The sequence below is a fragment of the Tasmannia lanceolata genome, unplaced genomic scaffold, assembly GCF_043159265.1.
Source record: "Tasmannia lanceolata isolate RefF3 unplaced genomic scaffold, GAP_Taslan_0.1 ptg000002l, whole genome shotgun sequence".
NCBI lineage: Eukaryota > Viridiplantae > Streptophyta > Magnoliopsida > Canellales > Winteraceae > Tasmannia > Tasmannia lanceolata.
In genome coordinates, this window is record NW_027518679.1 from 31,770,517 (window position 1) to 31,783,277 (window position 12,761).

At 40.7% G+C, this 12,761-nt stretch overlaps 1 protein-coding gene across 2 annotated transcripts; it reads right to left on the reverse strand.

The window, feature by feature from the left end:
* Positions 1-1,012: 1,012 nt before the first annotated feature.
* LOC143869772 (uncharacterized) lies at positions 1,013-8,878 on the reverse strand. Of its 2 annotated transcripts, none has more exons than XM_077376331.1 (2): positions 8,740-8,878; positions 1,013-4,867 (listed from the first exon to the last, which is right to left on the reverse strand). In XM_077376331.1, the coding sequence occupies exon 2, from the start codon at positions 4,656-4,658 to the stop codon at positions 1,593-1,595; it is 3,066 nt and encodes a 1,021-aa protein (XP_077232446.1). In that variant the 5' UTR covers positions 4,659-4,867; positions 8,740-8,878; the 3' UTR covers positions 1,013-1,592. The 2 variants fall into 2 exon arrangements, with proteins under 2 accessions (XP_077232446.1, XP_077232451.1); XM_077376336.1 differs by having other exon boundaries at positions 1,013-4,864; positions 8,740-8,853.
* Between the last annotated feature and the right edge of the window lie 3,883 nt (positions 8,879-12,761).

The following is a 12,761-nucleotide window of genomic DNA, read 5'->3' on the forward strand; positions in this document are numbered from 1 at the left end:
CCGTTGAAGTGGCCCATACGTGTAGTAGAATACCATAGAAGTTAACCCAAAGGGCTTTCGCACCTGAACGAAGTCCTTACTCCAGGTAGAAAGAGAGAGCAATTGATCTCCCCACGCCTCAACTCCCTTGGTCAGGATCTTGGAGGCCAGCTCCTCCGATTCAAACATAAAGAGGACTTCGTTCTTCGCCAGAATGCAGGGGCAAGAAAGGGAAGGGATATCCCAGAAGCTCTTAGCCCAAAGCCAAATGTCATCTAGGGTCCCATTTTTATCTTCTTTCCTACCTATCAAGCATGCCTTTAGGGTGTCCATTCGCACTTCCTCCTCCCTACCCGAGATAAATAATGTTGGAACCCCTCCCTCAACATTGGAAGAGATCTCCCCGGAATCAGGCCATCGTTCGCCCTCAATACTATCATTCGCCCTCAATACTATCATTCGCCGGTAAAATTGTTGGGTTAACGGGACTCACTTCATTTGGGGATTTTCTACCCTGCTGACAACATTGGCATTTATCCCGCCACTTAAAGTTAAACTAATCACAGGAGGGGCAATTCCAATCCCTAGGCCACTGTCCTGTTACTTCCTTACCTCTCCTTCTAGGCTCTCCCCCCACCACGGATGTTTCTAAATGGCAACTGCCATGTGGCGTACCGATTGGAGGGAGCAATTTTGATTTCCTTTGTTGACAACGTTGGCATCTACTCCGCCATTTGAAGTTACAATAATCGCAGAGTGAGCAAACCAGTCCCCCAACCACCTTCCTGATTTAGCCTTACCCTTTTGGAAACCCCCTTTGGGATCTCACACATCTCTCCCTCCCCCTATGTACATATGTAATATAAAGCTAACCCTAGCTTTTAACCTACAATAGCAGATAAGGTTAAAATACTGCATTAATTTATTTTTTATTTTTTAAAAAGGTCTACATAAGACTTTCAAGGTATCAGAGAAACACAGTAATCTGAGACGAAAATGCAGTTGTTGAAAGTAGAATGTTTAGAACTTTAGATACACTACTAAGAAACACTACATAAGAAAATATAAGTAGACAAAAAAGATTAAATGCACCACAAGCATTGGAGAGGTAAATGCGAAGGGGCACAAGTTCACCTTGTTCAAGTTGGCAAAAAAGTAAGCTTCCCTCCAGCAATTTCTCAAAATGCCAAAGGTGCACATTTACATCAGGCGCCTAAAATGCAAAGGATCACAACCAAGAGTGAAATTAGTAAATCAATACGCTACATATTACCTCTTACAACCAATGAGATAACCCACTTGCAAGCTGAAAATCGACTAGAATCCCACATTCAGCTGCCTTCACTGCATCTATTTGAAAACTCCATAACAAAACACACCGATCATCGTTGAGGCTATACATCAGAAGCACCTCACTGAGATTCGTAAGAGGTTACGTACTTCCAAGAGCAAATTAGAAAGTCCTCCCAGAACTTACAGAACCAAAGTTCTGGGTCTCAAAAATACAAGTGAAGTGGCCTGATTTCATATGATTTTCTCCAAACTTCAGCCAACAAATACATTACATCAATGTGTCTGGCATGCCGGATGGGATATAACATAGCACCCAGTTTTCAGTTTGTGGGCCCGCAGAAGAAAATAATGGGCACTGACGCAGGATCCAGTTCGAAATAGCCTCTCAGCTTTCCACCTTTTTCCTCCGTTAGCCGAAAAACGGGAACCTGATGGGAGAATTTAAGCAACTCATCCCGAGATATCTCCTTTGTGGCGCCATCTTGTTTGAAAACAGAATTATAACCTTCGACCTTTACCAAACCAATAACTTTGAACCCAGAATTAGTATCTTTGAGGACTTCCACCATTTCATATTCGCAGTTGTCCAGATCGGGAAGAGCCTCTCCACGACTCCAATTCTTGTATATTGCCCAAATCTCACCTTCCCTTGGAAATATTTCGTACGTGTTTTTCTCAGAAGCTGGCATTGCTTTTACTTGGTGAGAGAATGAATCAATTTCAAGGTTCTTCTTTGTAGAAGCAATTCGGAAAGTTCCACAGCCAGCAGGTAGGTCGTGGGACCACCGGGTCTCTTCTTCTGACATGGGACGAGCTTCGAGCCAAGTTACATGCACTTTAGAAGTTGATAATACGACTGACCTTATTCGTGCATAGTACTTAGGCAACCCGTCTTCGTCACTATACACTGCCCATATCTGACCCAACTGAAACTTATGTATATTTCTTTCAAAATTGTGAAACTCGGGATCGGGACAATCGTATGCTGAAGGAATGGAATTATGGCCTTCAATGGCATCACTAGGGCTGGTTTTTGTGTCATCTACCCGACAATTGGCAGCACTTGGTTCACCAGGTTTGTTGTCAGGAAAGCCATCAAGACATCCCTTTACACTCTCCAAATTGATCCCTTCATTAGCAAGACATTGACTTGTATTTGCCTGGCTGTGTTTCTTCTCATAAACCCCGTTCATAATCCGAGAACAGACTCCATTATCCACCTTCTCTTCTTCCCTAACATTCTTCTCAATTGGCTCATCGCACTTCTCAGGTGTCTCCTTTACGCTTGCATATTTATAACTTGAACCATTGGTCTGTTCATCCATAATTTCAACATCAACTTTGACATTGCCAGAAAGTGAGGAAGGCGGAAACTCTTCCAGGCCATTAGGCACAGAAAGGGGATCAAGTTCAAAGGATCCTTTGGGGATGTCATCTCTTTCTTCCCCGCTCACCTTATAAGAAGGTATCTTATGGGAAAACCTGAACATTTCATTTTGTGGTATGTACATTTTCTCATTTACCCTTCGCTGAAAGAGGCTAGTGAATCCTTTCACCTTAAACAAATATAAAACTTTAACGCCAGTCCCCTCAGCATACTCAGAAAGGACTTCTACAATTACATATTCATATTGTTTATGCTTGTCTGCGGTTGAGCTCCATTTGATATCCCAGCCCTTGAAGAGAGCCCAAATATCACCCTTTCGAGGATATATCTTGTAGGTACGTCTAAGGGTACCTTTCTCCCAAGAAACCAAATGGGAGAACATAGTGCATTCTAAATCATCATCACTCCCCCCATGTTTAAAGTTCCCACAACCAATAGGCAAATCCGCATCCGCCCAGTTAACCTCGTTCTCATCTTTAAAATTGGGAATGAATTCTAGCCACGTGATCTTCAGCTTGAACTCTGGTGAATACCGCAGCTTGCTAATCCTAGCATAAAATCTTGGCATGCCTCCTGAATTATCATAGAGCGCCCAGATCTGACCCACTGCGAAATTCTCTTCTTTTCTACTCTTGTCAAAATCATAGAATTCTGGTTCGGGATAGACAATAGGCTCTAGATCATCTTCATCTTTCGAGCTTTCCTTTTCCTCATCCACCCCTGCTTGCTCTGATCCATTTTTCTCATATTTCTCAGCCTCTTCTTTTCCATTCGGTAAGCTTTCTTCAGAAACTGGAGTTTCTTTTGTTTTACTAGCATCATTTTCTGAAACGGCACCATCCTTACCTGCAACACCAAATGACCCAAAGTTCCTTGACCTTTTGGAACTTGGAGGGTTTGCAAAGTCATCGTCATCATTTACACCTTCATTATAAGTAACATTGTGATTTTGCCTCACTGACCTTCGTGTATAGCGGCTACTAGTGGCTTCAGCATTCTGATCATTTTCTTTGCTATCAGTACCGCAACTTTCACTAGATTCTACTGACACCTTCCGTCTCTTCTTCGGTTTAGCATTTTGCGAATGTTTCACTGTCTGTGATCTCCGGTTGGGGCCCTCGGAATTCCCCACTTCAACCTTGACTTTGTTTTCAGCTGAGAAGGGTGGTGGCACTGGAGCCCCTCTGGTAACATTCCCTTGAAATTGAGCGCCAGAGGAGTTCCCAGTGCTGTTTTGCTGACCCACTTTATTAGCATCTTGACTCCGATTCACCTTCTGTTGAGGATTTGGAAATTGATTCCATGGAAATGCTGAGTTCGACCCCGGTGGAGCGCCTTGGACATTCATATCATGTGCAATGAAGGGCTTCAAGCAACTTTGACAACGGAGGGCTCTATCCAAAATACTCCTGTAATATTGATACTTTATACCGCAAAAAGGACAGATTGTCCAGAAAGTTGACCCGTTGGCAAATGAGGCTTGTGTTTGCTGCTGCTGTGGCGGGAAATGACCTGTAAAATTGTTCGGAACAGGTGGTCTCATAACATTAGAATTACTCTTTGGCTGGGGAGGCTGCCTTGGAACAGGATTTCTAGTGGCAATCTTTCTCTTCATGTCATGTAGGGACCGTTTGGTGGGGTCCGAAAGCACTCTCTGTGCTTCCCCGATTAGCTTAAAGGCAGCCTCTGCGCCAGCGAACTTGTTTTTATCAGGATGGAGTAGTAGAGCGAGCTTTCGGTATTGTTTTTTTATGGACACTTCATCGGCATTGTGTTCCACTTGAAGAATCCCGTACCAATCCATCTCAAGCATGCCGCCCTTGAGCTCCGCAGAGCAATGCACGTCACATACAGTTAGCATCTGAGAGATGTTTTCAAGATCCGGAAAGAGCTGTTGGGCCTTTAGGACAATCTTTCGAGCCCCCAAAAAATCCTTACTTAGCATCTTTTTCTCGGCAATCCCCTTGGCTCTAATAGCCTCCTCCTTGTTGCACTCCATTGCTGATCTAATATTTAAAGAATATCCGACTCAAATTCCCTCACGTGATGTATGCAAGACCCCAAATTCCCTCACGTGAAGTATGTAACACCAAAAAACCTACTTTTTCTTCGCATGTTCCCTTGAGTTCACAAAATGCATGTCAAAGACAATGCATTGCCTGTCTTAACGTACCACAAGAATTCTCCTCCGCCAAAAGATAACAACTGCTGCAATTCAAATAAACCAAGATTTTAAAGTCAGTGCACACATCTTCTCGCATTTTACATCAAATTCTAACACCAATTCAGCCAAGGGAAAAAAAAGTGGCTTCAAGATTTCAACACCGGATAAAGAAAAAAAAAAACAATAAGAATAACATGAAAGTAAACAAAGAAGCAAGAGAACAAAGAAAAACAGGACAACACCAGCATTGTGATTTCACATGTTGACAGATAAAAGCTATAATAAAAAATTGCCTTCATGATGAAGTAATACTAATTTACCCGAAACCGAAAAACATTCCTAGCAACCATATCTAAAACCCTCTAAAAAATATGGGAAAAAAAGGTAAAACATAGGGGAAAGGGAAAAAATAAATTAAGAAGTGCACTATCCATGGCATGCAAAAACCGATTAAAAAATACATATATTCCCACAAATTTCACTATCTAACAGAAATCTAGAATTCAAAATTCAGTTGACATATATATATATATATATATATATATATATATATATATATATATATATATATATATATATATATATAGAGAGAGAGAGAGAGAGAGAGAGAGAAAAGGAATTTCTTTTCTTTTTCTATGAGATTTACACATCAGCATTACTCTTTTCCCATTAACCCCTTTGCTGATATCTAACATCTATCTCTATGAGAAATTATTTGAGGGTAAAATCGTAATCTACATACGAAAAGTACCGACTCAGGGTACCTGTCTATGACAATTACCAAAAAACTCATGCAGGACACTTGCAAAATATTGACAGATTCCGGGCACTTGAAGAGGAACAACAATTATGGAAACCTCTATCGATTGGAGGGCTAGGATCAACCTATATCGATTGGAGGGCTACGATCAACCTATGGAAATGATTTTACAGGCACAACCGATTGATGTTGTGTTCCATCACATGGACGGTTTGGATCAACATATAACCCGCTATAGATCAAAGGGTTCAGATCAACCTATGAAAATTATTTTTGGGGCACAACCTATGTAGGCAGTGGCCCATCTAATGGACGGTTTGGATCATCCTATGGTACGGGCCATACCATACATTTTAATAAAGTGAGGAGTGCAATCATCAAAATACGGTAAGTAGTACCATTATAAAATATGGTAGTGAGGACATTAGCACTATATATAATTTGAAACCATCATTATTACTTGGATGTTCCCATGCGGGTCGGGTTCAACCCGAATTTGGGTTGGATCGGGTTAAGCTTTTTCGCAAATCGGGTTGGGTTGGGTTGGAAAAATCAACCCGAATTGGAAATCGAGTCGGGTCAGGTCGGGTTGGGTTGTTGGGCAACCCAACCCGACCCGAAACCCAAATTTGGGTTCCATCTGAAGAAGTTTTGTATATGTGTTTTTCTTTTTCAACACTGAAATAGTCTCCACAATCCACAATGGACGGTTTGGATAATCCTATGGTGCGGGCCATACCGTACTTTAATAAAGTGAGGAGTGTGATCATCAAAATATAGTAGTGCGGATAAAATTTTCCTTTGTTAATTGTTAGTCCCTGTTTGGTTTGGATTTTAAGAACCGATTGTGAGTTAAAAACTTATTATTGGTGACTCACTATTGGTTCTCAAAATCCAAAACAACCCGGCATGAGGTGAGGTGGTCAACAATTGGTACCATATCAAATCGGGTCAACCCGACCCAACCCAACCCGAATTGGAAATCAAGTTGGGTCGGGTTGAGGAAATTGCAAATCGGGTTGGGTTGGGTTGAACCTAGTCGGGTTGGAAATCAGGAACTACTTTTCCTAATTCACTATATGCGGGTCAAATTACGGAAAGTTTGATATTACGAATGCAGGACACCTGTAAAAATATTGACGAATTCTTGGCACCTTAAGAGGAACAACAATTATCGAAACCTCTATAGATGGGAGGGCTAGGATCAGCCTATGGAAATTATTTTACGGGCACAACCTATTTATGTTGTGTTCCATCACATGGACGGTTTAGATCAACCTATGATGTGTTATGTACAATTCTTTGTCGGCCCGGTTTTTTGCTAGTATATATATATAGCAAAAGAGAAAATGAGAGAATTATTTGAATTTCTCCCAAAATTGTATGAGAATTACACATCACTTTTTTTGACTTTTTTTAACAAAGGCACCCATTCAACCCACATATTTTCAATCCTACCCCTTCATTTATGCTTTTTAACAAAGGCACCCATTCAACCCACATATTTTCAATCCTACCCCTTCATTTATGCTTTTTAACAAAGGCACCCATTAAAGCCACATAATTTCAATCCTACCCCCCTCCCTTTATGCTTTTTTAATTATGGGAACCTCTATAGATTGAAGGGCTAGGGTCAGCCTATGGAAATGATTTTACGGGCACAACATATTGATGTTGTGTTCCATCACATGGATGGTTTGGATCAACCTATGATGTGGTCCGTACAGTTCTTTGTCGGCCCGTGCATCGTTTTTTACTAGTATATATATATATATATATATATATATATATATATATATATATATGAGGAAAGTGTTGGTGAGCTTAAGCGCCCCAATCACATGGGTCCCACATTTTCTGTGGTGATCCAAACCATTCATTTGCAAGGCCCTATCATAGATAGGGTGTGTACCAAAAATCAGCTCCATAGGATCATCCTAACCCCTCCATTTGTGGAGAACAAAAATGGGCAGATTTGTGGACAAATAATGTCTGTCCATTTTGACCTCCACAAATGGATGGGTTAGGATGATCCTATGGAGCTAATTTTTGGTACACACCCTATCTATGTAAGGGCCTTTCAAATGAATGCTTTGGATCATCCTAACAAAGTAGGCCCCAATGTGATTGGGCGCTTAAGCTCACCATAAGTTTGGTGAGCTTAAGCTCACCAACACTTTCCTCTCTCTCTCTCTCTCTCTCTCTCTCTCTCTCTATATATATATATATATATATATATATATATATATATATATATATATATAGAGAGAGAGAGAGAGAGAGAGAGAGAGGAAAACGTCCAACACTTTTCTCATATATATAATAAATAAAAACCCAAATCAACATAAGTGGGAACTTCAACTGGGAAAGCTTTGCTTGACCAATAAAATTGTCCACGCCCCAATTTAAACAAGTCAAAACTAAGAGAAACACCAGAAACCCTAGTTCCCCAACATTAATTGCATCCAATCATCGACAAAAAAGACCCAAAACCCTAGATTCCAAATACAACAAAGCGTAGAATCAAAAGCAAACAAACAAAGGCAAACTCCACCGGACAAAAAAGCACAACCCAGAACCACATAAATTCAACCAAAGCACCACAGAAGTACGGCCCCTCTTTTAGAAAACCTTTTTTTTAATCCTCTTTTAGAAAACCTAGAAACCCTAGTTCTCCTAAATTTATTTCATCTAACCCCACTCTATTAAAACCCAGAAACCCTAGTTCTCCAAAACTTATTTAATCAAACCCCAATCCGAGAAAACCCACAAACCCTAGAACTCAAACCCTGGATTCCAAATACAACAAAACCTAAAATCAAAATCGAAAAAAGAGAAAAATCAAACACCAGACGCCAAAAAACAAAACCCTAGAATACCCAAATCACACTAAAACACCCCAAAAGCAAAAACCCCTCTCCAAGCCGAAGAGCGAAATAATAACAAGGAAACGAAGGAGAAAACACTAACAAAATACAAAAATCTGCTTACATGTTCAAAACATGCTTAGTTTTTCAATATCCTAGAAACCCTAAAGCAAAATAACACTTCAAAGAGGAAAATAACAATCCCTAGATGGAAAAATAAAGGGTTTAGAGAGGAGAAAGGAAATGCAAACGTAAGGGAGGAAAATACAAAAAGCAAGAGAGAACTTACTCTGAGGATTCTGGAGGAGAAATTGGGCACTTTGAGGGGTCCTTTTCTTTGGATTTGAGAGAGAGAGAGAGAAAAGGGCAGAAATTGAGAGAAGTAGAGAGATGCACTCTGCACCCAGCGGGAACAAAATAAGAAGAGGGGTTTTTGAAAAAAAAGGCTCCTACTTGAGTGAATTTACAATATTGTCATTGATTTTTCTGACCAAAATACCCCTGGTAGATTTTTTTTATTTTTTTTTTGGTAAAATGACTAAAATATCCTTATATTTGAAATGACAAAAATTAACCAAGGTAAAAACCTTGATTTAATTTGGGAAATTATAAAAGTATCTTTTTACCCTTTTACCGATTTTGGGACTCACCCAGTCAAAAAAGGAGATGATGCGGATGGAAATCACCAAGAACGCATGGTGTGGGAATGAGTACCTCTTATTCTTCAATTTCTATTTTCGTCATTTTATTTGTAGCTTACTCTTTTCAGGTGTCAAATCTTGCTTGTTTGGCTTGATTTGGGTGTTATTGGAAGGGTTTTTCGATAACCTATCTAAAGAGCCCTAGATTTGAACGTGATTTGACAAAGTTATGGTCGATTGACATGCATGGTATAGGTCTACTACGGGATTTCTATTCTAGGGTTATTTAGGTCAAGTTTTTATTTTTTATTTAAGTTAATTTAGATAGATAGATTGATTGTTGAGATTTATTGCTTAGGCTTTAAGTTAGCTTTTAGGGTTTCTTTTCTTATAAATAGATATTATGATTTCTATTATAGGGTTATTTATGTCAAGTTTTTAGTTTTTATTTAAGTTAATTTAGATAGATAGATGGATGGTTGAGATTTATTGCTTAGACCTTAAGTTAGCTTTTAGGGTTTCTTTTCTTATAAATAGATATTATGAAAACATTGTAATGAACTTCTTTGACTTATTTAATGAAATGTAGCCTTTAGGCTTTTGAGTGTTTGAAGAACTTTGAGTATTTTCCAGTTTTGCTATGAGAAACTCGACTTGAACGAGATCGAAGTATTCTATTCCTTATGATGGTGATCGAAGGGCCCTCTTCTTATTTATTTCATTTATTTTGCCTTTGTTGCTACGCGACATGGTAATTACGAGGTTTCAGACTAAATCAGGAGGTAAAATTTTGGGCCCCACCTAATGCATGGGTTTAGTGGAGTTGATGGGACCCACCCTATCAAAACATGATGCAAAATTGTGTGGACCCGCCCTATGTATGGATTTAGGTGGAGATGGTGGGCCCACTCATGGGTGTAAAATAGTGGGCCCACTATACCCATGCGTTTGGGTAGAGATGGTGGACCCTATCGTATCAAAACTTTGAGTGTGGAATGGTGGGCCCAACCCATGCAATGCATGGGAGTAAAATGATGGGTCTTACTAGCAAGCAAAAACCTCGAAGAACATGTTAGGTCACTCACTACAAACAGTGGTGGAAGAAGCTCCTTCTTCTTCAAGTATTTTTTTTATGGAAAACACTTCTAAAACGGGTGTAAAATGGTGGGCCAACTATACTCATGGGTTTTGGGTAGAGACGGTGGACCCTATTGTATCAAAACCTAAGTATGGAATGGCGGGCCCAACCCGCTCAACGCATGGGAGTAAAATGATGGGTCTTTGTAATGCAAGCAAAAACCTCGAAGAACATGTTCTAGGTCACTGACTACAAACAGTGGAAGAAGCTCCTTCTTCTTCAGGTATTATTGTTATGGAAAACACTTCTAAAACGGATTCCTATTTAGAAGATAAAGACCATTGTTAAGAAAATCCACGGGGCAAATTTGATTAAATTGTGCACAAATTAATGGAAAAGATAAAAGTAAACAAGCCGCAAGACGAACACCAAGATTTACGTGGATCGGCCAAGCCTACTCCACAGGCGAGAAACATAATCTTCCACTACGAGAAAAAGCAATATGCAAGGATTACAATGGATTTAACCCAAAACCCAAAACCCTTTCCTTGGTTCTCAAACACAAGACCGTACAAGAGTAACCCGAGAGAAACCCACAAGAGAAAACCCAAGAAAAACCCCAACAGAAAACCCCGAGAAGAAACCCACGTCCTCTTTCTTCTTCTCTCTTTCTCTCTTTCTCTCTTTTTTCTTCCCTTCTCTCTTTTTTCTTCCCTTCTCTATTTTTCTATTCCCCAAGAGGCAACAGACACACCCCTTTATTCTTGCTCTTCCACACCTCTCTCTTGATGAAGAGAGAATTTAAACCTAGGTTATTTCCAAAACCTACAAAATAGAGATTTCTATTTTGCCTTGCCTTCCCACGACCACCGTGGGAAATAAGGCAACTTTCCAACAATCTCCACCTTGGCTTATTTTCCAGCCACCTGAAGATTTTCTGTTGATGTCATCACCAGTCTGCTATCACCGCAAACTACCATTGGCCTTCTGAAGTACCAGCTACACACCCCTCGAATCATCCTGATTCTGACTCCTCTCGATTCAATCAACACGGCAATGCACGTGTGTAGCTACCATTTTTTTGACTCTAGTCAACTCTGGAGAGGGATCTCGATCCATCCTCCCCAACGCAGGTATTGTCATCCTCTCATATCGTTTGCAACCTGGAAACCCGTCTCTCCACCAACTGCGAAAGAGACCCGATGTATGCACGCGCTACCACTCCGTTTCCATCTAGCCATCGAGATCTTATGAACACTAGTCACCATGTCCCCTACTAGACGATATAATTTGCCATACTTATTTCCTTTCATCAGAACCATACACCCACGTGTAATTTTCATGGCTCCACCAACAGTAGAATGCCTGCAACCCCTGGAGTCCAACCGGCCATGAGATACTAGATTCTTTCGTATCTCTAGGACATATGCCACACCACCCAAAGTACGACCCACTCTATCGAACATCTTAATCTTCACCGTCTCAACTCCGGTGACGTCACAAGTAGACACATCACCCAAGGACACTACACCCGACCTTGTCTCCTTGAACGTTTCAAAATATTCCCTCTTGAAGCATACATGAACAGAGCACCCTGAATCTAGAATCCGCTCACCATAAGAAGTGTGATTACCTAAGGAGATCATGAGAACGTCTCCAACCACTTCACTCTGCTCATCCGTTGCAACCACCACCGTACTTGTAAAACCATTGTCCGCCTTGTCAGCTTGCTTCGAACAATCCCGCTTGATGTGGACATATTCCTTGCAACGGTAACATTGCACACCCTTTCCGCCGACCTTGGATCTTGACTTGCCTTTTCCTGATCCCTTGTCACACGACCCTCCTCTTTGATTCCCACCATGAACAACCAACCCATGCTCTTCACTTTCACCAATAACAGGTTTCCTCCACATCTCATTTGATAAGAGTTATGTCGTGACTTCCTCCAACTTTATCATATCCTTCCCACACAATAAAGTCGTCACCATGGGTTGTCATACGAATCAGGAAGTGAAGTAAGAAGACAAAGGACCCTGTCTTCTTCCGTCAACTTTTCGCCAACCTTGTGAAGTTGATTCACAAGCCCGTTGAACACCGTAATGTGTTCTAAAAGATTTTTGCCTTCCTACATCTTCAGCCCGTACAATTATCGCTTCAGATACAACTGGTTGGCCAAGCTTTTTGACATGTAAAGCTTTTCCAACTTCTTCCATATATTTGGCTCTTCATCTTCTTCCATAACGTTAAACATAACGCTATCTGCCAGACATAGTCGAATCATGCTGACCGCCTTCGAATCAATGTCTTCTCACTCAGCATTCGTCATCTTCTCCGCCATCCCATCTTTACCCTTCAACGCCATAGCCAATCCCTGTTGAACTAGGATGTCCTTCACCCTCATTTTCCATAGGGTGAAACTACCTTTTCGATCAAATCTTTTGATGTTGAACTGGGTAGAACTTGATTTTACCGCCATCTCAGATTACTTCGCCCTTCTCGGTGTAGCACTCCACCTCAAACAAGAATCTTCATGGACAATCTTTACACTCCCAAAGACTGTTCTAACCGCGATCCAACTACAACACCCAC